The sequence below is a fragment of the Rhinolophus hipposideros genome, assembly GCF_964194185.1.
Source record: "Rhinolophus hipposideros genome assembly, chromosome: 6".
NCBI lineage: Eukaryota > Metazoa > Chordata > Mammalia > Chiroptera > Rhinolophidae > Rhinolophus > Rhinolophus hipposideros.
In genome coordinates this window covers 43,617,245-43,645,221 of record NC_138052.1, presented here as the reverse complement: position 1 = coordinate 43,645,221, position 27,977 = coordinate 43,617,245, and the positions used below count along the sequence as shown (strand labels likewise).

General features: G+C 35.6%; 1 protein-coding gene across 3 annotated transcripts in view; it reads left to right on the top strand.

Moving 5' to 3' along the window:
* TTC21B (tetratricopeptide repeat domain 21B) overlaps positions 1–25,728 on the top strand; it is a 69,137-nt gene extending 43,409 nt beyond the window's left edge. For all 3 annotated transcript variants that reach the window (XM_081052172.1, XM_081052174.1, XM_081052173.1), the window contains 10 exons: positions 1,384–1,572; positions 2,662–2,772; positions 3,982–4,063; positions 8,567–8,717; positions 8,912–9,073; positions 11,676–11,871; positions 15,545–15,769; positions 19,625–19,745; positions 23,888–23,955; positions 25,180–25,728. In XM_081052172.1, coding sequence (XP_080908298.1) covers positions 1,384–1,572; positions 2,662–2,772; positions 3,982–4,063; positions 8,567–8,717; positions 8,912–9,073; positions 11,676–11,871; positions 15,545–15,769; positions 19,625–19,745; positions 23,888–23,955; positions 25,180–25,257 — 1,383 coding nt within the window. In that variant the 3' untranslated portion in view covers positions 25,258–25,728. The remainder of the gene's footprint in view (positions 1–1,383; positions 1,573–2,661; positions 2,773–3,981; positions 4,064–8,566; positions 8,718–8,911; positions 9,074–11,675; positions 11,872–15,544; positions 15,770–19,624; positions 19,746–23,887; positions 23,956–25,179) is intronic.
* Positions 25,729–27,977: the final 2,249 nt, after the last annotated feature.

Sequence of the window (27,977 nt, the reverse complement as noted above, 5' to 3'; positions counted from 1 at the left end):
ATTACCCTATTTAGACCAATTATATCAGAGTTTTTTGATTTTGTGTTCTTGTGTGTGCAAAACCATGCACACCTATATGTGCATAAATAAAATATCAAATATATAAATGTAAATGTACCTCTATACTTTATAAACATAGTAGCATAACCAAAATGAAAAGTTCATGAAATAATATTAACCTTTACCACGTGCTGTATACACTAATATTTTCTGATCCTTTCTCTTTCATTTCTAAAATAATGGTTACTGTGATGCCCTAAATTGATATGATGGCCTGTGGTACCAAAAGTACCCAGCGTTAGACCATATTCATCAAATATCAGTTGTCAACCAACATTTTGACAAGGAGTCACTAAAAGGGCTCCCTGTGTGTAGCATAATGTGTGGCAGGCAGATGGTGGACATTTACTGTTTGTTAAATGAATGCATGAATGCATTAGTGAATGACTGGTGCAAAGTTAAATTTTACTGTGAAGGCCTAAAGCATAGGAGTGCTCTGTCACTTATTAAAGGAAGGTCTCAATGTTTTAGAAACCAGATGTGTGGGTGGGAAGGCTGATGTTCTTCCCAATTACCAACCTACTCTACATTCTTACCCTAAAGAAAGCTCCTACCTTCTTTCGGGGTGTGTATGAATAGTGTAGGACCATATATGCACACCATCGATTAATTAGCCATTCCCCATTGTTAGATATTTGAGTCATGTCCAGATTTTTTGTTTTTCTTGTTGTTTATTTGTTTTTTCAACAAATAACAGAGATTGTTTTTTTCTGTATAACAAATCCTGTTTCCTTTTTTTTTTTTCCTAAGCAATATTCTTGCTGCCTTACCTACCCAAGAGTGGAACAACTAAGGTCAATTACCTGGTTAGTTTAACCGAGTTAGTGTGTTTTTCTAGGGTGCTCCCCAGAAAGATTGGACTAACTGATAGACCATCAATAATACATGGATGTACTTACTTCCTGAAACCTGCCAATATTAGATTTAATAACTGTTAGATACTACTTTATTAATTTAATAAACGTTAAATTTTCAATTATTTAATAACGGAATCTAGACATCTTTTCCAAATATTTGTTTCATTTTGGTTGCATTTCCTCTTTAGTGAGCTTCTGAACATATCCTTGTAACAATGAGAAAAGACTCAGTAATTTTTAGTATTTCATTTGGAAAGATATGTGCATGCTGGCTCATTTGCAAACAAGTGCATGTTTAAGACCTCAGCTAAGACATTTTCTTTGGATCAGGCCTTGTTAGATTGCGGGCCAAAAATGCTTAAAATAAGTTTTCTGTAAAATTCTGCTGTGTGTCAGTTACTGAGAATTGTTTAATTTATTTTCTGTTTTCTTTTATTAATTCCTTTTTATTCTTATTTTTTTCTAGGCTCGAGAATTACAAGCGCGGGTACTAAAGCGTGTTCAGATGGAACAGCCAGATGCTGTTCCTGCACAGAAACATTTAGCAGCTGAAATTTGTGCAGAAATTGCAAAACACTCTGTTGCTCAGCGTGACTATGAAAAAGCAATTAAGTTTTATAGAGAAGCACTTGTTCATTGTGAAACAGATAATAAAGTCAGTACCTTCATGAAATTTTAAGCACCTTTTATTCCAGATGTCATCTAATTTTCCCAAATGTAAAATTCTTACCGGCTTATTAATAAAGAATTGAAAAGAAATACAACAAAAATACAAATTAAAACAGTATTGTTTCTAGAAATTTTCAGAATACTTACATGATGCCTTAAATTAATGTTAGAATCTAAAAATTCAGGAACAAGTGATATAAGGTCAAGCTCTTTGTTTTTTTAATATTTATGTGTGTTTTAAGAATCACTTTAAAATAATTTCTCCATCTCAAATATCTGGATCTAGATGATTCAATTCAGTTTACTAAATAGCTATTGCTGTTTGGTACTGTATATTTAAAAATGACTAGATTGAATCTCTACCTCAAATTGCACAGAATGAGAAAAAATGTAAAGATAATATTGGTGTAGAAAACTTGTATACATGGCTGGTTATATGAACTAAAATGTTATTTTTCTTAGATTTTAATAGATGTTTAAAATTTTTCTTAAAAAATACTCTAATGAATAGCTAAATTCTTAACTGGTTATGGAACAAAAGACAGCCATATTCTAGAATTTAAAATTTAAGATTGAACATATTTAAATTAATACAATTCTTTCAGATGTAAGGCAAAAATAACCTTTATTAAGGCCTAACCAATCAGATACCTTGTTCAGTGATGGCTCAAGATTTTAAAATCCCAGTTTTAAATCTGAAGCATACCTTAGAGATTATCTACTTCAAGCTTTTTATTTTACAAATGAGAAAACGGGTTTTGAGAGGTAAGAGGGACTTAGCCCTATCGTGGAGAAACTTGGAGTAGAATCCAGTCTCCCTATTTAAGTCCAGTGTTCTTTTTACAATGCTTTGTGCCTCTGTACTTTTCAAGTGAGTTACCACCTGTTTTTTTCTTTTTTTTCCCCCTAGTATAAGAGAAAGTAGAGATAAGCATGCCTGTAGTTTTCCCATTATGCTTGGCATTTTTATTGTGATAACTGTTGGTCAACTAAAGTTTAATCTGGGTCCAGAGATTTTCCTCATTCACTTTTTATTCCAAACAGTTTCTTGCTAATCTTGGCCTTTTTCTCACAGATAATGCTGGAGCTGGCACGATTATACCTGGCACAAGATGACCCTGATGCCTGCCTACGACACTGTGCTCTCCTTCTCCAGAGTGACCAGGACAATGAAGCTGCTACCATGGTTAGTCCAAGACACTTCAGTGCTGTAAAGGCGGGTGTGTTTTATATTCCATGTGGAAGTTTCAAATTTCACCCAAGAAAACTAATACTAGATGAGAGGCCTGGCTCATGTTGGCTTTTGGAAGAAATTACTTTTTTAACATTTTTAATACATTTTAAAAATAAAGACGAAGAATCTTTTTTATTTTATAAAAATAGTAAACCTATTCTTATAAATGAGGCCTGACTTGCCGAATTGGGCCTAGTTAATTTTTCTGTATGGCTAAGAGGATGCTTGGTCAGGAGGAGTTCATCTACCTGGTAAAACTATGATTTGCTAAAGACTAACCTTAAGTACTTAGAGACGCTGGACTAATTTATAAGTTTCAGTGGGACTTACGGAGTTACAGAAAAAAACTTCATTTATCATTCTGAGATGGTGTGTTTTAAATGGAGTTCTGGTTTTCTTTCTGCTTGATCCTGGGGTTGAGGTATTCGTTAGCTTTTCAAACAGCTACATCGATGACAGTTTGTGAGGTTCATTCAAAGTTATTATAGTAAAAAAGAAATATAAAAAGTCTTCCTTTCAAAATATGTAATAAGAAAATCTCATTAGATCTTGCTTATTTTGAATTCCTATGAAATATTTAGGATTTAAGAGTATTCGTGTGTTTTTTAAATCTTCTCCTTGTCACGTTAGCCGTGCCCAGTGATGCATCTTTCTGTGACAGCACATACCGTGTGCGATTTCCTGCAAATTTCTGTTTTCAAAAATAACCACTTGAAACATGTTCTCTGCTAAAACTACAGTTTTGCGAACAGAGCTATGTGTTTCACATCCTTCATTATCTTCTATTTCATTGATCTCAGTGCTAATCTGCTTAAGGTGTGCTTGCATTTTAAATGGCTCCTTTTTATAAAACTTTGCCCTCATGTATTTCATATGTATTTTCCTAGTGCCAAATCTTTTTTTGTCTTCTAATTTTTATTTGGGAATATTGGGAACAGTGTGTTTTTCCAGGACCCATCGGCTCCAAGTCTAGTCGTTGTTTTCAATCTAGCAGTGGGCGCAGCTCACTGGCCCATGTGGGAATCGAACCAGCAATCTTAGTGTTATGAGCACTGCACTCTAACCAACTGAGCCGTCCTCATAGTGCCAAATCTTGATAGAAGGAATATGCTTTGTAAAGTACATGACAATATTTCTAGAACCAACTTTTTACCTTTATAGATGATGGCAGATCTCATGTTCAAGAAGCAAGACTATGAACAAGCAGTGTTTCATTTACAGCAGCTTTTAGAACGCAAGCCAGGTAAATATTCACTGATTATATTTTTCTAATGCAATCGACTCCCTTTCTCCTCGTTTTGGTGGTTAGGCTCCTTGGAAAAACCCCAAACCTGGTTGAAACTAACTGTGCTTATTCTACACCTGCTCCTGAGGAACTGAAATGGCTATAAGGAAAATGTGACACCATTGACTCATCTCACTTTAAATTATAACCACAGACTCCAAATGGGCCCTCAGCAAACCTATTGTATTTCTTCAATGAACAGTCACTCCACCTACTTTTCATATTTTCTCCTCTCTCCTCAACCTCCAACACCCTTTCCCCTTTTCTTGTCCTCAGCTAAAAACCTTGCCTCCTACTTCTCTGAGAAAACATGAACAACTGGAAGGGAGGGTCTCCATCTTCTTGTCACTGTCTGTCCGCTCCCCAGCCTATGTCTTCCCCAGATCTGCGATCCCATCTGCAGCAGCTTCTCCCTGTCTGCACTGGACACCACCACGCACCTCCTAAAAAAGCTTTATTCATGCAGTTCTTTCTCTCCTGCATCGTTTTTTCTCAGTCAGACACAAATATGCTGTGATATCTCCCCTCTTCAAATACATCAATAAATAACCAGCTTTTAACTCTCCAGTTACTCTTCTATTTACTTCTCCATTCCTCCATTTTCCTTTACAACAAATTTCCTCTCAAATAATTTCTATATGTGCTGTCTTTGTCTCCTCTGTTCCTGAGCACCAGTGAAGCTCTTCTGTAGGGTAGCCAGGACCTTCGTGCTGCCAGATCCAGTGTGGAATTCTCAGTTTTCTGCTTACTTGGCCTGTCATTGTATTGAGCACAATTTTTCCCCTCTTCATCATGGAAGACTTTCTTCACTTGTCTTCTAGGATGCTAGGCTTACCTGGTTTTCCTTCTCCCAGCTGTCCACTGTATTTGACTCTCCTTTTTTCCATCTTTCTTCTCTGTGACCTTTAAATATCAGAATGTTTTAGACCTCAGTCTCAAACCTTTTATCATGATTTTCATACATTCACCCCGCTAGGTGATTTCATCCAGTCCCATGACCTTATGTCCTGTTTATATGCCGATGTCTCCCAAATGTGTATCTGCAGTCCTGACTCATAAATACCACTGCCTGTTTGCATTCCCATTCAGTTATTTAGGAAGATCTCCAGCTTAGCATGTCCAAACAGAATGCTTGATCTCTCCTTCCCTCCAAATCTGCTCCTTCTTCATTTCTCGTCTCAGTACATGGCATCGCCATTTACCCATGTACTCAGGCCTCAGACCTTACAGTTTACTTTGCCTCATCTTTCTCTCATACACTATATTCATTCTGTCCGCAAACCTGTTAGCTCTGCCTTTAAAATACTTCTAGAATCATCACTTTTTACCACCTCCACTGCTACCACCCTGGTCTCAGCCTTCATCATTTTACATAGGTAATTTCAGCATTTTCATAACTCATCTCTGTTTTTATTCCTTGACTCCAAATAGTTGAGAAATTTTTTCAGCTGAAAGTGAAAAAAAAAAAATTCTAGTGGCCTAAATAATTATGGCTTTTAGTTTTCTGTTATGTAAACGAAACTTAAAAGAAGATGATGCAGGGAATGGCACAGAGGTTCCATAGTATCACCAGGAAACCTGAGTTCTTCTGTTTTTTCCTTCCACCATTATGAATGAGCCTTACTTCCCTTCCAAGTATCACCTTATGGTCCAAGACGACTGCTGCAGCTTTGCGGCCTCCCTGGGGAGAGTGGGGGTGGAGGTGGGCCAAGGGCATGGCTCCCCAGTGAATCATCTTTTTTTTCCTTTAAAAAGCCCTTTCTAGAAGCATCCCCATGGCTGTACAAGAGAGTGATAAATGTCTTTTAGTTGAACACAGTGCCACGTGGAACCAAATCAGGATTCTGATAAAGAAGAAAGGGATAGTGGATACAAGCAACAGCCAAGCAGGGGGTGCCTCGAGACTTTTCAGTTGCTGTTCCTTCTTCCTGGAATAAGCTCCTCCCAAATATTCACATGGCCGCTACTCCATTCCACTCAGGACTTGGCTACAGTGTTGCCTCTTCTTGAGAGGACCATTCTCTAGCCATCCTGTGTCAAAACACCTGTTACTGTGCTCCCTCCTTTGTCCTGTTAATATATACATAGATCGCCCTTGTAAAACAAAAGAAAAATTGTAAACAATAGAACATTAGCATCAAATGGCCAGGTACCTTGTCTTCATTGCTGTGTTTCCACGACTTAGAACAGGATTTGGCCAAGTAGATGCTCAATAAATATGGGATGGAAAGAAAAGTGGGAAAAGGAAGGAAAGGAGGTAGAGAGGGTGGGAGATGAGAGAAAGGAAAAAGAGAAAGCCAAGGTGGAAACAGTAATATGTGTTACTTATGTGTGTTACTAAAAAGAGTTTGAAATCTCAGAGGAAGTCCTAGAGCTGTCATTTAAGTCTTCTGAACCCTAATACCTTCACCTCAGGATGATACCACGTGCAGTCAGAGTTGCCTGGTTAGGGCAGCGTGGACTCAGAGGTGACTATACATCAAGTGGCATAACTCAAAAAAACAGATGTACTCTACACGTGGTATTTACTAATGCTTTTCATAAAAAGAAAAAAGTTTGAATTTAGAGAATAACACTTTCTACTTAACCCTAAAATACCCCTAGTTAGGGCAAAGATTGAAAGGAAAAAGTCCTATTTGTTTTTATGGTATTGTCAACATTTTAATTTCTTATTATTTTTATTATCTTTTTAAAATTCCACCCACCTTTGGACTGCTTCAGGCCATGTTTTTGTTTCTTGCCCTGTCTCTTCCAGCTTTTACTCAGGTGTGGTTTAAGAGTGCTGTTAATTATTTTACTATCTTACTTCTTCTAGTCACTCTGAGTCCAAAATATGGGCCTAAAGTGGAAAAGGAGGTCTCCCTACTTCTGTTGCCCAAACCTTACTCTTACTTTCTTCAGGCCTAAGTAAATTTTTTCCAGCCATTTTTGTCTTGTGTTCTAGATTCTGTTTTGTCCCCTTTCTCCTTCTCTGAACTATCATTTAAGGTGGTATATATAATATTTCATTCTGTCTACCTTAAGCTCTTCCCATATTGCAGCATATCACTCTGAGTAAATGATCCAACCAGGTTTCTTTAAAAAATAGACCTCTCCCCCGTGAATATTTTTAAGTCATTGATGACAGACAATATTGTCCTCACAGGTAAGATTTGAAGAATCCCTCATCTGACATGTGAATTTTATCTCACTTGGCACATAAATAGATACTAGTAAAATTGGCTTAGTAGACTGGCTGCTTTGAACTGTTTATAAACAAATATAAAATGAATTATTTGTTAATTCAGTATAAGGACCTTGCACTCCAAAAATACCAACTAATACACAACCACACCTTCTTGCTTTTGAGTCCTGTGCTAACTGAAACTTGAGAGCCCAAATACCTAAAATGCACAACTATAGAGAAATAAAATTTGATCCGTTAATATAATAGACTATTTGCAGCCATTAAAATCATCTTTTTGAAGACCATTAATGACAGTTGGGAAATATTTTCTGTATAATATTGAATCTACATCAAAAAAAAAAAGTTTGACTTCAACTTTGTATATAATGTAAGTTAAAAAAAATTTTTGCTTATATTTAAATATTTATAGATTGATTTCACTCACAAATATGTGAAAAGAAAATAACCAAAATGTGGTGATCTCTTACTGGTGGGAATATGAGTGTTTTTTTTCCTTCTTTATGCTCTTCTGTATTTCTTCAAATTGTCTAGAGTTATTTTCATAGGATGTTTTTACAATCTTATATAACATTTATTAAATTAGTCTCAAAGGCTAGTATTTTAGCGATGAGAAAGAACTAGATAGAATTGGGAGTAGAAGGCTTTCTAGGAGGCTGCCAGGAAATTAATTATACCTGAAACCAAAGAAGTAAGTTAATTATTTTTCCTTAGAAGAAGGTAAAATACGATTAAAATGCTGGGACTAATGATAAGGTTATAGTATGGTAAGCTGGTGTCTACTATGTTAGGTCCATACACATATTAAGGAAAGGCTGGAGGAAGATTTCTAATTGCCCACCCCAAACATTATCATCAAAATGTAGTGTTCTCACCCCCTTATTTGCTGCAGAAAGTGGAAAAGGAGGTCTCAGAGATAGACTTGCCCTGTGCAATCAAATCAATCCTCTTGAACTGTGTAGCTAGAGTTTAAGTTACACAGCTGTTTCTAGAAAATTTTGGTGTGAGGAATGTTCGAAAAGTAAGTTATAGCAAGTGTACATTTTTACTTATTTGCCTGTATAGAACCTCTCACTATGATCAGACTAACCCAACATTTATCACCTGATAGATTATCCAATTGTCCACAGTCTTTTTAGAGTTATAACTCATAAGGCATTCCTTTGCTTAGATTTAAATTGTATTTCATTTGAAGTAAACTGTACTTTAATGAGGTAGGATATAACCATCAAAAGATATAAAATGTTGTTTATATCTGAAATATTCTTTGTTTGTAGATAATTATATGACATTATCTCGTTTAATTGATTTCCTAAGAAGATGTGGAAAACTTGAGGATGTTCCAAGATTTTTCTTAATGGCTGAGAAACGTAATTCCAGAGCAAAATTGGAGCCAGGATATCAATACTGTAAAGGACTATATCTTTGGTAAATCTGTTGGCAAATAATCCTACATACTAGCTTCCCCCCCCCCATTGTGGATAAAGTAGAATAAGCTTTTCTTTGTTTTAAGGAACACCTACATTTAAAATATGTTAATAGTTTTATTACCAAATAGATTATAAACAAAGTTTGTAGTCAGTGATTGAAATAAATGATTTTTTTTTTAAACATCCAACAAGGTATACTGGAGAACCAAATGATGCCCTTCGACATTTTAATAAAGCTCGGAAAGATAGTGACTGGGGCCAAAATGCCCTTTATAATATGATAGAAATCTGTTTGAATCCAGATAATGAAACTATTGGAGGTGAAGTATTTGAAAATCTTGATGGAGTGCTGGGGTGAGTAGTATTTGACAAATTATCTTGTAAAAAACCGAGAAAAACCAAAAAAAACAACCAAGCAAACACTTGTTGATAAGCAAGGATACCCTATAGAGGAGACCTTATAGAAGAGAATTAAATTCTAGGATAGCACTAGGGAAACGTCAGATGAAAAAAATCACAGTTACAATGAATGTTCTTTAAAACAAGCATGAAACACTTAGGAGATTTCTTAAATCAGGAGAAACATGTTATGAAGACACTCTCCTAAGTAGAAAATAGAGGAAAAGATAGGATACATTATAGAATTTGATTCCTTTGGCAAAAAATGTTCACAGAATAATAGTAACTCCTTAACAAATGGTAGTTATATGCCATACCCTGTGCTGTGTACCTTACATGCATTATCTTATTTACTCCCTGCACCAGTATTGTGAAATAAACTCAGAGTTAACTTGTCTAATGTGATAGGGTTAGTAAATGGTGGGGCCAGGATTTGGGCTGCATTCTACCTGACTTGAAAGCTCCAGTTGTTCGGCGCAGTGGTTAAGTTTCTAGCAGCCTCCGTTTGTTGCTTGCCCTCTCCTCAAATTGGACTAGGTACGGTGGGGACTGTATAAGAATGCAAATGTGTAAGGCGCAGGGGTAGTCTCTGCCTTCTTCAGCATGTAATTTACCTAGGAGGCAAGGCAGTATCTGACATCATTCACCCTCTGACAAAACAGAAATAGGTTAAATGGATATTAAATGTTGCGGGATTTGTAGAAATTATAGTAGCAGTGCAGAGTAGTCAGGGGAAGATGTAGAGAGGAATGGGAGTAAATTAGAACCAGATTGCTGAGAGGTTCAATGGCAGATTATAGAGACCACTGAAAGTTTCAGAGCAGGGAGAGATGTTTATTTTATGTTTGTCTTAGAAAGATGAAGGTAACATAGTGTTATGTGACTATAGGCTATCCCTGTGGAATTATTCAGCAAGTTGAAAATACAAAACTAGAACTCAGAAAGGAAGTCACAGCTGGAGATTCAGATTTGGTCAGGTGGATAGTTGGGACCCCATGAATAGCCCCTTTGCGGGTAGGATATAGTAGCAGAAGTCTGAGAGCTAAATTTGGGGCATGCTAATATTTAAGGGGACTGGCAGAGGAAGAGAGGTCAGCAAAGGGTAATCAGTGTGGTGAAGAGAGAACTAAAAATGAGTGATGTTTTAGAAGTGGAAGGAGGGGAACTTTGAAGAAGGTAGCCAATGGTGTGAAATGTTTTAAAGAAGATGAAGGCCGAAGGCCTAAGAAAGAGACCAGTGACTTTTGTGACTGGGCTCTGAGAATTTATTTTCCTTTCAGTAATTTATTTATATACATATACACACACACACCTCCCCACATGTACAGAGGGTGCCAAAATATATATACACATTTTAAGAAAGGAAAAAACTATTAAAATTATAATAATATATATTAATAACAAAGGATGAATACAGGTTACAGTTGACTTCTGCAATTACAAGAGGTACTCAAAGTGGTTACCATCAGACACTTCTGATTATGGCAAACTACCGCTTGAGTGACATTGACCAAAGTGTCCACTTGTATACATATTTTTGGCAACCCTGGTATACACCGTGTTTCCCTGAAAATAAGACCTAGCTGGACAATCAGCTCTAAAGTGTCTTTTGGAGCAAAAATTAATATGAGACCCGGTCTTATTTTACTATACTATATGACTAGACCTTATATAATATAATATAATATAATATAATATAATATAATATAATATAATATAATATAATATAATATAATAAATATAATACTGGGTCTTATATTTTTGCTCTATAAGACACATTAAAACTGATTGTCTGGCTAGGTCTTATTTTCGAGGAAACACGGTATACACATGTGTGTATGTATATCTGGGTGTGGATATGTGTTTGAAAAAAATAAGACAAATGCTAGTCCATATTTAAATTGTCATTGTGTTTGAAATTGACAACCTTTTGACAAAATACATAATTTCTGAGCATCTGATAGGCAACTGGGTGAGGAAAGTAAAACAGACTTTATGTGTCTCACAAATAGATTTAAATCCAAAGTTTACCATTTATTAGATGTGTGACCTTTAGTAAAGTAGTTCACCTGTTTGAGCCTTAGCTTTCTTATATAAAAAAATGGATTCAAGATAAATTGAATGAAATAAGCCAGTGCTTGGCACGTAGTAGGTACTTCAAAAAAGTTAGTTCCTCTTCGCTCCCTGTTTCTTTTCTTTCATTTTCTGAATAGGTACATGACTTGATAATTGCATGATTCTTCTTATTCTGAATTCTAAGTTTATATTAACTGAAAATGAACACATTTACCGCATGTAGATATTGTCCAGATTTTGTCTACAGTCTAGAGTGAAGAAATGTTTAATGGTCTTTTATTGAAGCTATATTAATTTTGTCTTAAAAATGCATTATAACTCCACTTTGCTTTGTATTAGAAGACAATGAGTGACTTTCTTCCAAAGGATTACTTTTAAATTGGTGACAAAGAAACCTGTGTACCCTAAAGCTCATTCTAATCTCAGTGAATTTTACTTTATGAATAATAGAAATAAGAGATTTATTTTTAACTGTATACAGTAATTCAACTGAGAAGCAAGAGTCTGTGCAATTAGCAGTGAGAACGGCAGAAAAGCTCCTTAAAGAACTAAAACCTCAGACCGTTCAGGGTCACATACAGCTTCGCGTAATGGAAAACTATTGCCTAATGGCTACTAAACAGAAATCTAATGTTGAGCAAGCATTGAATACCTTCAGTGAAATAGCAACATCTGAGGTTAGTAGATTTTGTTTCTCAACTTCGTATGCTATCTTTCCTTGATAGTATAGAAATATGTGTTTTGATTAGTTGTTTGTTTTCTGAACATACTTACTATTATTAAAAATTAGATACATAGTTTGCCATGATTTTACTTTTGTTTCCAAAAAGACACTGTTACTGTTTTGATGTGTTATTGACACATTTGTCGCTATTAGAGTGGTGAATTCTAGAGAAAGGAATACTTCAAAAGGGCATAAATTGATACTCAAGGGAACGTCTATATCCTCTGGAATTCTGTGTTGTAAATGTAGCCTAGGTTAACTTACTAAGGGAAAATAAACACCTGGCTGCCTCAATAGCTCACCTTTTCACTTACATGAATTTGAAATTTTTTCCAATTCTAAGACTAAGTGAGATCAATACTGACAACTTGTAATTCAGTTATGCAAATAACTGAAAAAGTTTAGCAACACTGGAATAACCCCCTGCATTATTATTATTACTATTATTATTATTATTATTATTATTAGAAAGGCTTCTCTTCACCCCACTCAGTTCCACCTCCCTTCTCACTCTCTGGTGTTCTCTTTTTCTTTGCCTCATACAGTGCTGTATTTCTTGAATTACTTGATATTAAGGAAGGAATTCTAGACACCCACCCCATCAGCAGTTGGTAATAGCTAGTTCTAAGCATACTCTTTGGATTTCATGTTCTTCCACTCAAAAATGTAGGCCACCAAAAACTCACTATTTTGTGTCTGTCAGAGGACTTTCAGACTTATGCTGTGTTTTTTTGTGGTTCAGAGGTCATAGTGGTAGCGATAAACTACGCAAACCCCCCTCCTATATCCCCTTCCCCCTGCCTCCCAGGACCCTGGAGGGATTTGGGGAAACCTAGGACTCCCATTGCCATTTAGGTACAAGTGTCCTATATGGTTTTCGCCACTTTTACCTTTATTAACACTGTGAGTCACTCTTAGAACAAAACAGCAAGGGAGCCTCAGCAGCAGCACCATCCTGGAGCCCAGCCTTCTGCTGACTTTGAAGTAATGTTCTCAGGGGGTGTGCTCAGCAGAATTGGCTGTGTGGCAGCAGATGGATGACAGTGGCTGACTGAACAGAGACCAGAAATAGGGCTGTTATATAAGTCCGAGAAAATATGTAGGAACCTGATGAAGCACCATTTCAAGGAAGGTTTAGCTACTGAATGTTGTGAAGTAGCATTCTATCATGTAATGAGAGCGTTTAAACTGTGAGGTTTGAGGAAAAACGCCCAAAGCAGTGAGTGACATGCAGCTATTTCCTAGAAAGAGGCTAAGTCAATTATCGGGTTGGTGTGACTGCATTATTTTTTATCATTCTAACCAATGTGATTAGTAACCTACTATCCTCAAATCTGTTTAATCCAAAGACTGATGTGTGAACTGAAGTTTCATAAACAAGAAATGCATCTTGCATTTTTTTCTTTTAACTCATAGGCTGCATTTATTAAATATAATGAATATTCATTAAGTAGCCAGTGGGTGCTAAGCACAGTGGGAATCACAAAGATAAACCAAGTATAGCCCCATTTTTCGAATTGCTCTTCACCTAGAGAAGATGAGACAAGCATATGGACTGTAGTAGGAAACAAAATCTATGACATTCTGTCCTAGAGTTACAAATTAAAGTGCTGTGGGAAACAGTCTTAAGGAGAGTTGGGAGACCTGTTTGTGGAGAAGGTATGGTCTAAGAAGAACCAGGATAAATTTCATTTTCACAGGCAGAGGTAGAGAAACTGCATTCTAGGTGAAGTGGAAAATAGGAACAAAGGCAGGGAGGCGGGGAAGCATAGGGTATATTCCTAGCACTATGCATCGTTCAGATTGATTGAAAAAGAGGGATGTGACAGGAAGTCATGGGAGGAAATAGTGGAAAATACATTAAACCCAAGCAAAGCCATTTCACTTGCTTTCATCCCATCACCTTGAACCATAAAAGTATGTTATTTGTAATACAGCTATATTGTCCTTTGTGATCTAAAGTTGTTGCAGCTTAGAGTGGCTGAACATGAGAGAGAAGCTGGCTGAATGCTTTAGGATGTCTGTACCATAAAAGACATCATACGTCTAAATGCAGGGGTTAGCACTCAGGTTTGTAGTTTTAGAAACTCTTCTTCAGTTCACTCAGGAGTGGTCAGTTTGTGAGGAATTGATTTCATTCTAATCAAACTCAAGGTGTATGCTTTTAAAATCAGAGAGCTTATTTTTAAAAGTGTAGTATGGGATATTTTTAATATGTGAACAGGTCTGGACATTTTTACAGGACCCTTCTCTTCGTGGGCTGGCCTAGGACCTGGCTGACAAATACTTCACTGACATCTATTTACTTTCCTCCCTAGCCCACCTGGGGGTGGGGTGGGGCTCAGTAAATGATAATATCCCACACGTGTCTTCAGAATTTACTACCAGTTGGTTGGATCTGGCACTCAAATATAACCGTTTTTGCCATTCCTTAAGGAGAAAAAAATTACATATTGGAAGTTTTTTCATAGATATATAATTAGATCCAGGAAAATTGTGTATTCCTAACAGCTGTTTTCATCAAGCTGTAATGAATTGCCCTTTGCTAATCCAGAGTTATTTCTGACTTCCATCCATGATCAGTGTTGGACATTGAACGTTTTACTACTCTTTTGTTCCTTATTAGTTACTCAAGCTCCTTTTTTTGTTCCTTATTAGTTACTCAAACTCACTATTTTATGGTGCAACTTTATTATAGTCGTGATACTATGATTCTAAATCAGTTTCTTATTGTTTATTTATACTTTAAACCGAAGCCTTCCTCTTCATAAAAGCAACACAAGCCCTCTTCTGAAATTGAAGAGCTACTCTAGCTTTATCAGGGACATACACATTATTGCTTAGGTAAGTTGGTTTTTTGGAGAGATCACTAATGGCCTCCATTTTATACTGATTCTTATTAGCTTGTTGGTTTTAGAGAGTGGCATTTTCTGACTCTGAACTCTGTGTAAAAGAACGTGTTTTATACACTATCAAGAAGCTTCAGACTCCAAATCTAAAAGCATATTTTAAGACATGAGTTTATTTCATATAATTTCCAAGTGATTAATTAATTGCATACCTTATTTATAATATTTCTTTGGTCAAACTTTATTGGGAGAATAGGTTGTTGAATAAAATGAAAATGAAAAGAGAAAAAGGGCAATAGGGTCCACGTGGATAAGATATACCATTGCAAGTAAATCATTCTGTTATTTCTATTTTACAGATGAAGGAACAAAGGAGTCAGAATGCTAAATTTGAAACACAAATGTTCAATTAGGATTACACTGAAGTGGAATTTTGTTTATTTTTTCTGTTTCTGTACAAATTCAAAACAGCCAGTCAATCTCAGTAAAGACTGAGTCCCCTTAATTGTCTGGAATTGTGTGGTTATGGTGTCTGCATATTTATTGAATTATCTTGAACACACAGTACCTCACCAGGTGTCTTCATGGCAGTTTGAGTTTACTTGATGTGTTAAATAGTGAGCATGTCACAGTTCCCTGTGTGGAGCCAGAAATAGAATCCACTGGCCGGTTCTTCCATTATGTCGCACTTGCTGCTTTCCATGTGTTTTCCTTTTAAACATAGGACATTCATTTGTGTTGGTGTATCTGGGCGTCTAAAGTTTTGTTTTCTTACAGAAGGATCATATTCCAGCACTTTTGGGAATGGCAACTGCTTATATGATCTTGAAACAGACTCCAAGAGCCAGAAACCAGCTGAAGCGGATTGCAAAAATGAATTGGAATCCTATTGATGCTGAGGACTTCGAAAGGAGTTGGCTGCTACTTGCTGATATTTATATTCAATCAGCAAAATACGACATGGCAGAAGAACTATTAAAACGATGCCTACGTCATAATAGGGTAGGTGATCGAAAAGTAAGAAATAACGGTTAACCTTTGTTGTATAAGCTTTCTATAATAGGTTATTAGAGTGTTGTTCCCTGTCTAAGAATTCCTCTGTGTGTTTTGGTAATTAAATGTTTATTCTTAACCACAATCAGGAAATAAACATTAATAATAAGAAAGAAGCTATTTATCCTTAAAACTGAAAATTTAAAAAAAAATTATTTATGCAGTTTCCAGTTTCAGCTGTAGTATGCCCTACTTACATAAAGTGTTCTCGGAATGTCAAGTGTTTGCCTGTGATTACCAATCTCATCATAGGACTAATGAAAATTGCAGAAGAACATTAATTGCAAACGTCTGTCCTCCATTAAGAAATACTTGATGAAATCACTGCAACTGCATACCATTTCCACATTATTACCATGTTTCCCCAAAAATAAGACCTAGCCAGACCATCAGCTCTAATGCGTCTGTTGGAGCAAAAATTAATATAAGGCCCGGTCTTATTTTTATTATATAAGACCGGGTCTTATATAATACAATATAAGACTGGATATAATATCATATCATATCATATAATACCATGTTTTATATTAATTTTTGCTCCAAAAGACACATTAGAGCTGATGGTCCGGCTAGGTCTTATTTTCCGGGAAACAGGGTAGAATCCACTGGCATAATATATTTTGTGGGGGAAAAGTCTTTTCAGCATTTAATTTGATTTGTTTAATAAAAAGTCCTTATTTTTAGATGTAAATTGAAAGTCCTTAGAATTTAAGTCTCTTTACTAGCAGTACATTTTGGTGTTTAATCACACAAAAAACGATATTTTATTAAAACATTTTTTAAGTTAAGCATTAGTTACTATTTATTGAGAAATAATTGTACTCAACTTAGAAACTTGGGGATATCGATCTTTATAGATTCATATCAGTTACTTCAGATCTTAATCGTAGAAAATCGATGTTTTATTCTCAGAGAAAATTAAACTTCAAAATGGTTTATTTGTATTTTAAAGAGGTCATCAGATACTATTAGGTTACTTTATCAGGAACTTTAAAAACCTAAAACATCAAGTCATTTATCAATATATAGTTTATAGATCCAATTTTAAGTTAAACTGGCCTTGAAAAACAGAGTACTTATTATTAGGCTTTGAAAAATCAAAGCTGCCAGTTGGCTGACCCTTCTGTGCCACGTGTAGAATTAAGCAGGATGGCATGGGAAGTAAGATTTCGATCCAGATAGAATTTCAGTTTGCCAGAATGTGACGGTGAGACACAGCACGTTTGAACTCGATGGCTACTTTAGAGGCGTGAGCCCTGCTGATTAGGCTTGTCTGTATTGTGAGCATAAGATTCAGGAACTAGAGCTTAGAAACCTTGAATTATGTAATTAAAAAATGGAGATCATCCAGATCTGGGACAGGAAATGTACAAGATGACACTAGACCATCTTGTCATACCAGATGGCAAGGAAGCTATCAAAGATGATTAGAGTCATGTCAAGGACTCAGGAGCCAACTTGAAGACATTCCCACTAGCGAAAGTTGGGACACTTTAAATCAATAGAATAAGAGGTGCAGTGAATTGAAACAATAAATATGTTGAAATCCTTGAGTTTATAAAGATTAAAAAAAACTAATTATCATTGAAATATGCTAATGAACTATTTCTAAAGCTGGCAAGTGAAGGTAAAGAATTAAGTATCCCGCTTTTTCTGTATGAACTAACTATACTACTGGGTAACAGAATAGTAGAAAAAGAGACATTTCTCATTATAGATGTTTTCCTGCTAATAAATGAAGAAAGTCTGATAGAATATCATCATTTTTCAACTCTGATGAATTAATGAATGGGTATAACATCACAAAAAAAGAATCAGACATGTGCCTCCTGATGGAAAAACACATCATTATGACAGGGCTAGACTGGGGTGAAACAAATGAAAACACTCCCTTTGGGTCTAAAATTTAAAGGGACACTTAAAATTCAGGTGGTGCCACTATAAAAAAGTACCATAAACTGGAGGTCTGAGATTAGGGTGCCAGCATGGTTGGGGTGTGGTGAGAGCCCTCTCCCAGGTTTCAGAAACTGACTTCTCATTGTATCCTCATGTGGTGGAAAGAAAGGGCACAAGGACCCTCCCAAGTCCGTTTTATAAGGGCACTAGTCCCACTCGTCAGAACACCTTCATGACCTAATCACCTCCCAAAGACCTCATCTAATACCAAAACATTGGAGGTTAGGATTTCAACATGAATTTGGGGCGTGGGGAACACAAAAATTTTGTCAATTGTAGTAATCAGATAAATAATAATTCAATGCAATATTGTGTTAAAAAATCAAGATATCAAAATGTTAAATAGGATCTGACAGTGCTGTGATGCACTATATTGAAGCCTGAAGCAAAAGGGAACATGTGAACCCCAATATCTGTGGTTGTATGCATTTTTTAATGGTTTTAAAGTGGTTAAATGGTTTTAATGAAAGTATTATTGATATATTTTCTTGCATTAAGGTCAAGAAAATAAAATTAATAACTGTGTATAAATAAAATATTCCAACTTAAAATAATGTGTTTTAATATATCTACTTGTCAATTTTTCAATGTTTTAAATTAATTTAACATTCTAGAAAAAAATAGCCATTATAAAATACCTAAAAACATATCTATTGGTTTGCACATATTTTTCTTTTTGTTTTCTTTTTTGTTTTCTGATCCTAACCTATCTTCCAGACCTAGTTTCCACTACTTTCTTTTTTATTTTATTTTATTTTTTTTTTACTGGGGAATATTGGGGAACGGTGTGTTTCTCCAGGGCCTATCAGCCCCAAGTCGTTGTCCTTCAATCTAGTTGTGGAGGGCGCAGCTCACTATGTGGGAATCGAACCGGCAACCCTATTGTTCAGAGCTCATGCTCCAACCAACCGAGCCTTCCGGGCCGCCCCATGCACATATTTTTCTTTTGCCTCAGGCTTCAAAGTGGCTTGGTGGGGCACTGTTCTATTAAGAATTTTTACCTCTTTCCCCCAAAACCAAAATCAAACGCAAACCTCTAGGTCTAATTACAATTTCTAGGAAGTATCAGTGACATAGTAACATATGACATAAGCACCACAAGAATGCATTCAACTCAGTCTGGGCTTTGAGAAACTCTGGGACAAACATTGTCGTTTCTGCTACATTTAATTACAAGAAAACAGACGGTGATCGAGAGGAAATCTCTAGATCAAAAGAAAGTCGAGCAGTGTTTCAACAAGTCACACTGCGTGGGCCTTATTTGGATCCTCATCCTAACAAACTGAAAAAAAAATATTCAGACTTTGAAATTTGAATAGTTACTGGATATTTGATGGTGTCAGAGTTGTTACATTTAGGTGTGACGAATTGTGGTTATGTTTGAAGAAAGTCCTTTTTAGAACAGCATACTAAAATATTTATGGATGAAATGATACAATATTTGAGTATTTTTATCTGATAACACAGAAGCATAAGTGTGTGGGGTAGAGGTGAAACAATATGAGTTCATTGTTGAAGATAGGGGTTCATAGGGTTCATTATACTGTCATTTCTGTATTTGTATGTGTTACAATTATTTGTAATTACAAAAATTTACATGTATATGTATAAAATACAAATGTCCTTTCCTCACACCCAAAAATCCTGATTCTGTGGGTTTGGTGTGGGGGATTGGCATCATAATCTTTTATTAAGTCCCTGAGATGATTTGATTCCATAGCCAAAGCTGGAAACCATTTTCTTATGTGCCATTCAAATGAGTTAATATGGTTGACCTCTATAGTCATAAGCACCTCATAAAATCTTAGTGGTATCGAGTTTAATCTATTTATACATCTTCCATTTCAGTCTTGCTGCAAAGCTTATGAGTATATGGGGTACATTATGGAAAAAGAACAAGCGTATACAGATGCTGTGTTAAACTACGAGATGGCATGGAAACATGGCAATCAGACAAATCCAGCTGTAGGTGAGTTTAACAAATTAGACACTAAGTTTTCACCGGAAACTTGGGTTTTATTTGTAAATCTTCATTGAAATGCATTTGACTTTCTTTTCAAGAACAAAATACACATTAAGAGCCAAATTTCCTTTGTCAGTACTACCAAAAAATAAATTTTGTATTCATAATAGATTATCAGCTACTAATACTGGAGGCGGGGTGCCAAAAAAATTTATATAAATGACTTGTATTCATCTTTTGTTATAGGTACATATTGAGTATTAACAATTTTAATACAGTTTTTTGCCTTTCTTAAAATGTGTATACATTTTTTGGAACCCTCTGTAGTTATTAATATAATTTCCCGAGATTCAAATTTGTCCCCAAGTCACCTTGGAGTACATCTAATCTAATTCTGCTCTTTTCTCTCCCTTCACCCTCTGCTATTTCTATAATGGTAATCCTGTGGGGAAAAGGGTTCCATTGTCAAGGAAGTTAGGAAAACTGCATGAAATCAAGTTTTACAGGTTTCTTTACTGCAGAAATTCTCAAAGCCTTTAAACTCTAATGTATATTATGATGGATATCACGGAGAGGATGTTTCCTTCAGTAATTGGACCATAAAACATGGTGTTGTTTTTTTTTCCTCCTGAGCCTTTAGAAACATCATCTCATCCCAGTGGCAGACTATTAGTTTGAGGACTGCTAATCTCCAACTACCCTAACAGATGAGGGGCATTTGGAATATACCTAATGACTCCGTCTCCCCACATTGTGAGGGAGCTTATCCCATGCTTCTCTTCCTTTATATGGAGCTGACATATGCTTCCTTGAAACTTCCTGGAGCAACCCACAGAGTCCTTTTGCTCTTACACATAAGGGCCTCAAATTCCAAACTTCTTTCATGGCTCTCCTGACGTTTCTCTTTAAACCATCCTCACTTACCTCTCCATTCTTCTAGAACCTGCTTCTGAGTCTTTCACCCTCCTTGGTGCTGTCGCCTAGAAACTCTAAAATAGTGTTTCCTAGACTGTGCTTTGGAATACTGGGTGAGATATTAATAGTTACTAAAAGAGATAGAGAGAGACCGACAGAGAGAGAAAGAGAGAGAGAGAGAGAGAGATGAGTCAGAGGAGATAATATTCCATGGCCAGTTAAGTTTGAAAAAGGGAATTTTATTTGTCCATGTCCCTCCCGACCTATTGTACCAGAAATGAACAAATATGATTTAAGAATTAATTGTATTTATAATGAAGCTATTTTTTTAATTAGGCATTTAGTCATTGTTAATTCAACCTAAAGTGACATCTGTTTTTTTAGCAGCCATATCACAGTGTGGATGCATTTAATTTACAGTCAGATAGGTCATTTTTAATGGCTATCAGTTCAGGACTACCCCAACATTATAATTTTTCTGGGGTCTGTTATTTTACTAGACTTGTATAGAGCAGAGAAGCTAATATTTATTGATCGTATTTTTCCTTCTCAAGAATTGGCATCGTACAGAATAAAGTCAACTTATAAAATGAAAATTCCATAAAATTCTTAAAATATATGTAATTTTTGATGCTTTATTCCACAAAAGGAATACATTTAGAAACTAAATTATTTTAATATTCTGGTTCTTGGAGCACTTCAGCAAATACAGGCATTCCCACTCACTCTTTCATTGTGTCATCTTTGCATTTTATAGATGATTTCATCAGTTCCTCTGTGTTCTTGAGCAAGCATTTCTCTGAAGTTCTCAATTCTTTAGTTTCTTTCTTAACATTATCATCGCATCCAACACGCCTAGTCTGCCTGGCCATGTGAAGAATGCATTTCATTTTTTCACTTGTCAGGATGTCATTAATATGGTCATGTTCTTTCTGTAGATTCAGGCTTGAATATTATCACTATGAAAGGCACTCAGAAGTGAGATCCAATGAGGGAAGAATCCATTTACATGTCCTCCCTTCACACCCATTCTCAGGTTACATGACAGTCACCAGGCTGATTACACTGATGTGTTCCTCTTTTCTCTCTCTTTTCTCTCTCTCTCTCTCTCTCTCTCTCTCTCTCTCTCTCTCTCTCTCTCTCTCTCTCTTTCTCTCTCTCTCTTTCATTCACCACCACCACCCCCATTACATAAGGTTGAATTCTTAGAAGCTTGGCAGGCATAATGCAGCTGCAGTGCACATGTTTTGTCATTTCCTAGCTGTTTATTTCCTCTCTAAATGTTGTTGAACAAGATAGCATACCTATCAATTTTCTTCCAGCATTAAAACTTGGTGCTTTTAATGTAGTGTTGTCACAGGGAAAAAAGGAAAAAAAAATGCCAATATCTGTGTGCTACTCTAAAATTTTTAAAAGCATTTCATAATAAGTATCTCATTTGATCTTTAAATTATACTAAAAGAAAGAAGAGTTATTATCCCCATTTTTTAGGTGAGGAAACTTGAAATTGACAGCTGAAGTGTCTTCCCTAAGGTCTCAAAGCTAGTCAGGAAGCCAGAAGCCAAAACCTAAATCTAGTTGCATCCAATTAGAATTTTGTTTTGGAAAAAAGTAGTTGCCATTGTAAAGTAGGTTTGGCATGACATCTTAAATTATTTTCCTTTTCAAATGTCACAAACTCTATTTATTAGTCCACTTTTGAATTTCTTTGTAATGATATCAAGTTTACCTCTCTGAAATTTACTGTTTTATCTAGGACAGTTCTGTGTGTGTGTGTGTGTGTGTGTGTGTGTGTGTGTGTGTGTGTGTCAGATACCATGAATTTTAGATAATTCCCATTTCTTACTTTTTACTACCATGTGACTACATTAGCTATGTATTCTTTTCAAACAATTTTATTTGAAATTCTAAACATTTGTTTTGGTACTACCATGTTTCCCCGAAAATAAGACCTAGCCGGACCATCAGCTCTAATGCATCTTTTGGAGCAAAAATTAATATAAGACCCAATATTATATTATACCTAGTATTTTATATTATATTATGTTATGTTATGTTATGCTATGTTATGTTATATTATACCCAGTCTTATATAAGACCCAGTCTTATTTTAATATAAGACCAGGTTTTATATTAATTTTCGCTCCAAAAGACACATTAGAGCTGATGGTCCCGCCAGGTCTTATTTTTGGGGAAACACAGTATGATTAGAACACAAGAGCAACATTCAAATTTCCCTTCATATTTCTAAGTTTTAAAGTGAAATATTTAATTTATCAGTTACATTATTTTACATCATGTTACGCCATATATTATTTATAGCATACACAATGCCACCATTATTTTTTTTGTCTTTCCCTTAGTTTACTTAGTATTATAGCATTCTTACAGGAGAACAACAATCATTTAAGAATGTTTTAACACCTTTCTTCTAAATTGTCTCTATTTGAAACATGACACTTCAATATCAGTAATTGTGATAATTGTTAGTCATCATCACTGGTGTGAAATATCTGATGACTAGCCCACTCTCCCACCTGTTCTGCCTCTCACGATGTCTTCTAGGTCCGTATGGCTCCTATGTGTCCTTTACACACAGTTCCTTCTGCCTGAAAGTGTTCTTGCTTCCGCCCTCTTGACTTAGTTTATGCCTCATTCTTCAGATATCAAACATTGCCTGATGCCCACCCCTTTCCCAATCAGGTTTCTTAATATAGCTCACTTGGCCTGTGCCTTTATTTCATTGCATTTATCGCACTTTTGAAATTATTCATTTACTTACATAATTACTTAAGTAATGTACTTTCTTTCGTAATAGGATGTAAACCTCATGACTGTAGGAACCAGTTTGCCTGATGTGTTAAGCGCTAAATAAATCTGTACTGTATAAATGATTAGCTGTGTTATCACTTACTGCTCTTGATGACTTTTTCCTGCAATCTGTAAGTTGCAAAACCACATTTGTGGCATGGCAGTCTTCTAACCCAACAGTATATTCACTGTGGTCCTTTGTTCCTACTCCGTTTTCTTTCCTACCTGTTATCCTTTTATGTCACTCCACCTTTTGTTACCTCGTCACTTCTGATGATGTGGTACCACATGCAAGTACCATAGTACGACCAGCCTCTGTTAAGAGTTCTCTAATAAGCAAGCAAATGAAGGAGGGGGCCAAAACTGGTAAACTAGTGTGCTGTACAGATAGTACTATAACATGATGCTTTTTGTCTTAACAGGATACAAACTGGCATTTAATTACTTAAAAGCAAAAAGACATGTGGATGCAATTGACATATGTCACCAGGTAACACTTAAATTTAGATTTCTTAAAATTTTCAGATGTAGTTTCCCACTCTTAGTTAACTTCAAGATGTGCATGTATAGAGATAGAGGATGTACGATTATTGTACTTAAATGACTTACCAAATACGTCTGGGAGAGATGATCATTTTTCAAACTTTAGAAAATAATAAAGGTTACTTAAATCAAACATATGCATTTAGTTAGACCTTAAATAATAAAATATTTGTGTCCATTTAAAGACAGAGGCCAGAGGAGAATAAAACATAGTCTTTAAGTCAGAAGATATGTGAATATTGTTACAGATTCTCCAGATCATTGTTCTAACAGAGATGTTCTTGTGAATGTGTCTAAGTCTGGTTGTTAGGATTCAGATTTATACATTACACCTAAAAGACATGTCTGTAATTTAGAAGTCCTTCAATTACATTTGTGTAATCGATCCCCTCCTAAATGATCCCTTACTAAAATGACAAATATTTAAGTTGCAGTTTTAGAATCTGCAGTTTCTTTTTATATACATTGTCCTGTTGATATTCCATATAAAACATTATATTAAACATTGTTAAGGGCTCTAAGCAAAGCTCCTTAGAAAAGAGCTGTACAATATGCCCTATCTCAGATAGCTGTTTCAGCATCCTTATTGTAAATTCTTGGCCTCAGTCATTGCTATCGATTATTGAGTCTCTGTAAGCCAATATTTCATATTAAAGTAAGTTTATACATTAGAACTATTTGTGGCGTTTTGGGGTTTTTTTTAAATGACTATCTCCTCCCCTCCTAGACTCAATCGTCCTGGAAATGTGTATGTTTCAAAATCACTGTACGTAAATCTGATGTATGCTCCTGGTTAAAAACAACTCTCTAAAGGTTTATTAAATGTCATGCACAAATAGCTAAATTTATAAAAAATATTTTGAATCATTGATATATAGTTGTTTTCTGCAACTGACCTGTTAAGGAAGTAATTGTATATGTTGTATTTTCCACATGTAGTATTCATATTCTACTGTTTTCATCTAATTATTAGTATTATGAATGAGTCATCAAGTCACATCTCAGATGTCACTTTTAAAATTTGTGGTTATGTTTGCAGTATTAATACAATGAAATCTCAACTGTAATGCTCATTTCTAGTACATTTTGTACTTCTCCAGTTCTCCATAATAATTACAAGTTCTTGTGCTTCTTGTTTTGATTTTTTGTTTTTTGCTTTTTGTTTTTGCAGGTTCTTGAAGCACATCCAAGCTATCCAAAAATAAGAAAGGATATACTTGATAAGGCCCGCACATCTTTAAGACCTTGAAGATTATTTTAATTTAGTTTGTTGGTTAAGTGGGAAATGAATTTGAGTTCTTCCAGCTCAGAATAGGTTTGAGCTCTGGAACAGAAGCATACCTTTTGTTCTCCAGCAGAGGCTGCTGTTGTGTGTAAAGAGAGAAGTGCTCTGTCAAATGGATGTTTTCTGATGGAGGAGGTGAATGAGAGCTCGAGTATATGATTGACTCTCTTGATTAGATGAGATTTGGTGTCTCTGTGGTAAAGATTATAACCCATTTAGATAAAGAATATTTTGTTAAAATCTAAGTAATTGAGTATCCTATATCTTTTCTAAGGAATATTGAGTTGTTTACTGCAGGAAATACATTTAAAATACAATTGTTCTCTGATAAAAATTTTTGTAACATTGTTCATTGTTACAAAGGTTTGAATAAATTTCCTTGTAAATAATTTATGAAAAATAAAATATGAATTTTAATAAAGATTTTAAAAATGTATGTTTTTTTTATTCCTCTTGGGACTTAAGAGGTATGGTGCAAAATTAGTGTGAGCTTCCCATGTAGTCTGCAGTGTTAATGGGTAGTATTGCAGAAAATGTGTGACTTACCTACAGAAATATTTTTGGAAAAACAAAAAAAGTGAAAGTTCTGCTTCCTTGTATTGAACTCCTTTCTGCTCTCACTGCTAATGTGATCTTAAGAAATAATCAGTACCTGAAATCAGCTTAAATAGGTAAACCTTTATAGCAATATTTTACCTTGGCCCAAAAGCTAGGCCTTTCCGGTAATTTCAGACACTGGAACATCTGGTGGAGAAATGTGACAAATAGTTTTTGTCAACAGGTCCTCACAAAGCACACCATGTGAAACAACTGCTTACCTTGCAATGCTTAACACCACTGTGGCAGAGCATATCTTACCCTTTTATTGTAAAATTAACCTAATCTTAGTAAACTCAATGCATAGCATTTTTTAAAATTTGTTGCCTACCTCTTTTTCAGTTGTCTTTAAAAATACAATAAACAAAGTCTTCAATTTCATTTGCCATTTTAGTAAACACAGAGTATTTTTAAAAGTCACTTGCTGCCTTTCTTTAAATGTCCTATCTTAATTTCTTTTGAGCTACATTCTCTTGTTTCTGATCACTTCTCCAATTTTCCAAAGTCCTTTTAATTCCAATTATATCTACTAATCATTCTTCTTTTTCACCTACCTTTTGTTTATAGCATCTCGTGAAAATGTTTAATAATAACATTTATAAAGCATTTTATATCTATTAAAACACTTTCACATGTCTTACTGCATTTGGTCCTCACAACCCTATGATGTTGATACTATTATCACTGTTTGCAGTTCTGGAACTGTGCCAGACTATCTATCTCTCTCTGCAATTCAAGGGGGGAAAAAGTCTTCCTGCCTGAATGGACGTTGCTGAGGACATCATATAACAGAATGCCTTTAGCAGTTCTAATGTACTTGCATCATGGAATACTAGAATCACGGAAATTGTATAAAGTTTATGTCTTAATTCTCACTCAACTCTCCAATGAAATGATATTCTTATCTTTTAGATGAGGAAATGAGGCTCAAACTAAATCATTTGCCTGTGGTCACAGCAAGTGTCAGAAACTGGTTTCTATACTGGCCCAGATAACTTCCAAGCCCACTATTGTGTGTGTTACGATACTTTTCATAACTAAAAGAGACTGCATTTATAAGAAAAAATTACCTTGTCTACATCTGGCTAGCAGATGAAACTAAGTGTTCTATCATAGAAATAGTTAAGGAATGAGGAGCAAAATGAAATGAGTGAAATGACAATTCTTAACAAATGTAGAAACTATCAAAGAAGTCTAAGTGCAGACCAGTGTATAGCAGTTAAGAACGTGATTTGAGGTCAGACCAGCTTAAGTTTGAATTTTGGCTCTACCACTGACTAGATGTTTCATCTTTCTCGTCACAGAGGCTCTCTGAGCCTCAGTTTTCTCATCCATAAGAAAGCATTTAAGGATAATAAACTGCCTCAGGCTGTTGTAAGGATTAAATGAGAAAACATACATAAAACCTCTAATGAATCTGACTCACTTAAGCTCTTAATAAGTGGTGGTTCTACTTATTTATTATGAGTGGAACAGGGCCAACTGGTAATTGCAACTGAGAAGAACCTTCAGGAAGAAAAGAGAAAGTGCAGTCCGAGATGAGATGAAGAGGACGAGTAAGTTGCCCTAGAGAGCACAGGCTACAAGGATTTAAGATTCTCACTCATTCTCTCCCTCCTTCCCCTTACCTCCTCTTCTCTGCCTTACTCACTCCCTGTCTCTGTCTCCTCCTGCCTCCACCAAACATTATGCTGCACTCCTTACATTTCATCCACCCAGATCATATTTTTGCCCTGCCTTCTATCTGGAATTCTCTCCCTACTTCTCCTTTCCCTTCCTCCCACTTCCTGTCTCCAAGCTTTCTTCTCTAGGCTTATTGTTTCCTTCATTCTGGTATCAATTTACCACCACCTTAGAGGCCATGTTCATGGCCAAACCCACAATCTAAATTACCCATCCTATTATTCTGTATCATATCAGCCTTTTTAAACTCTGTTTAGCACTTACTAATCTCTGACGTTTGCCTTGTTCATTAAGGCTTGGTTTATGACATGCCTTGTGTGACATGTTCAAGATTGCACATCCAGTAAAGCTGGAACTCACACTGCTCTGAACTGCTAGTCAAAGGAATAAAGTTACATGAGAAT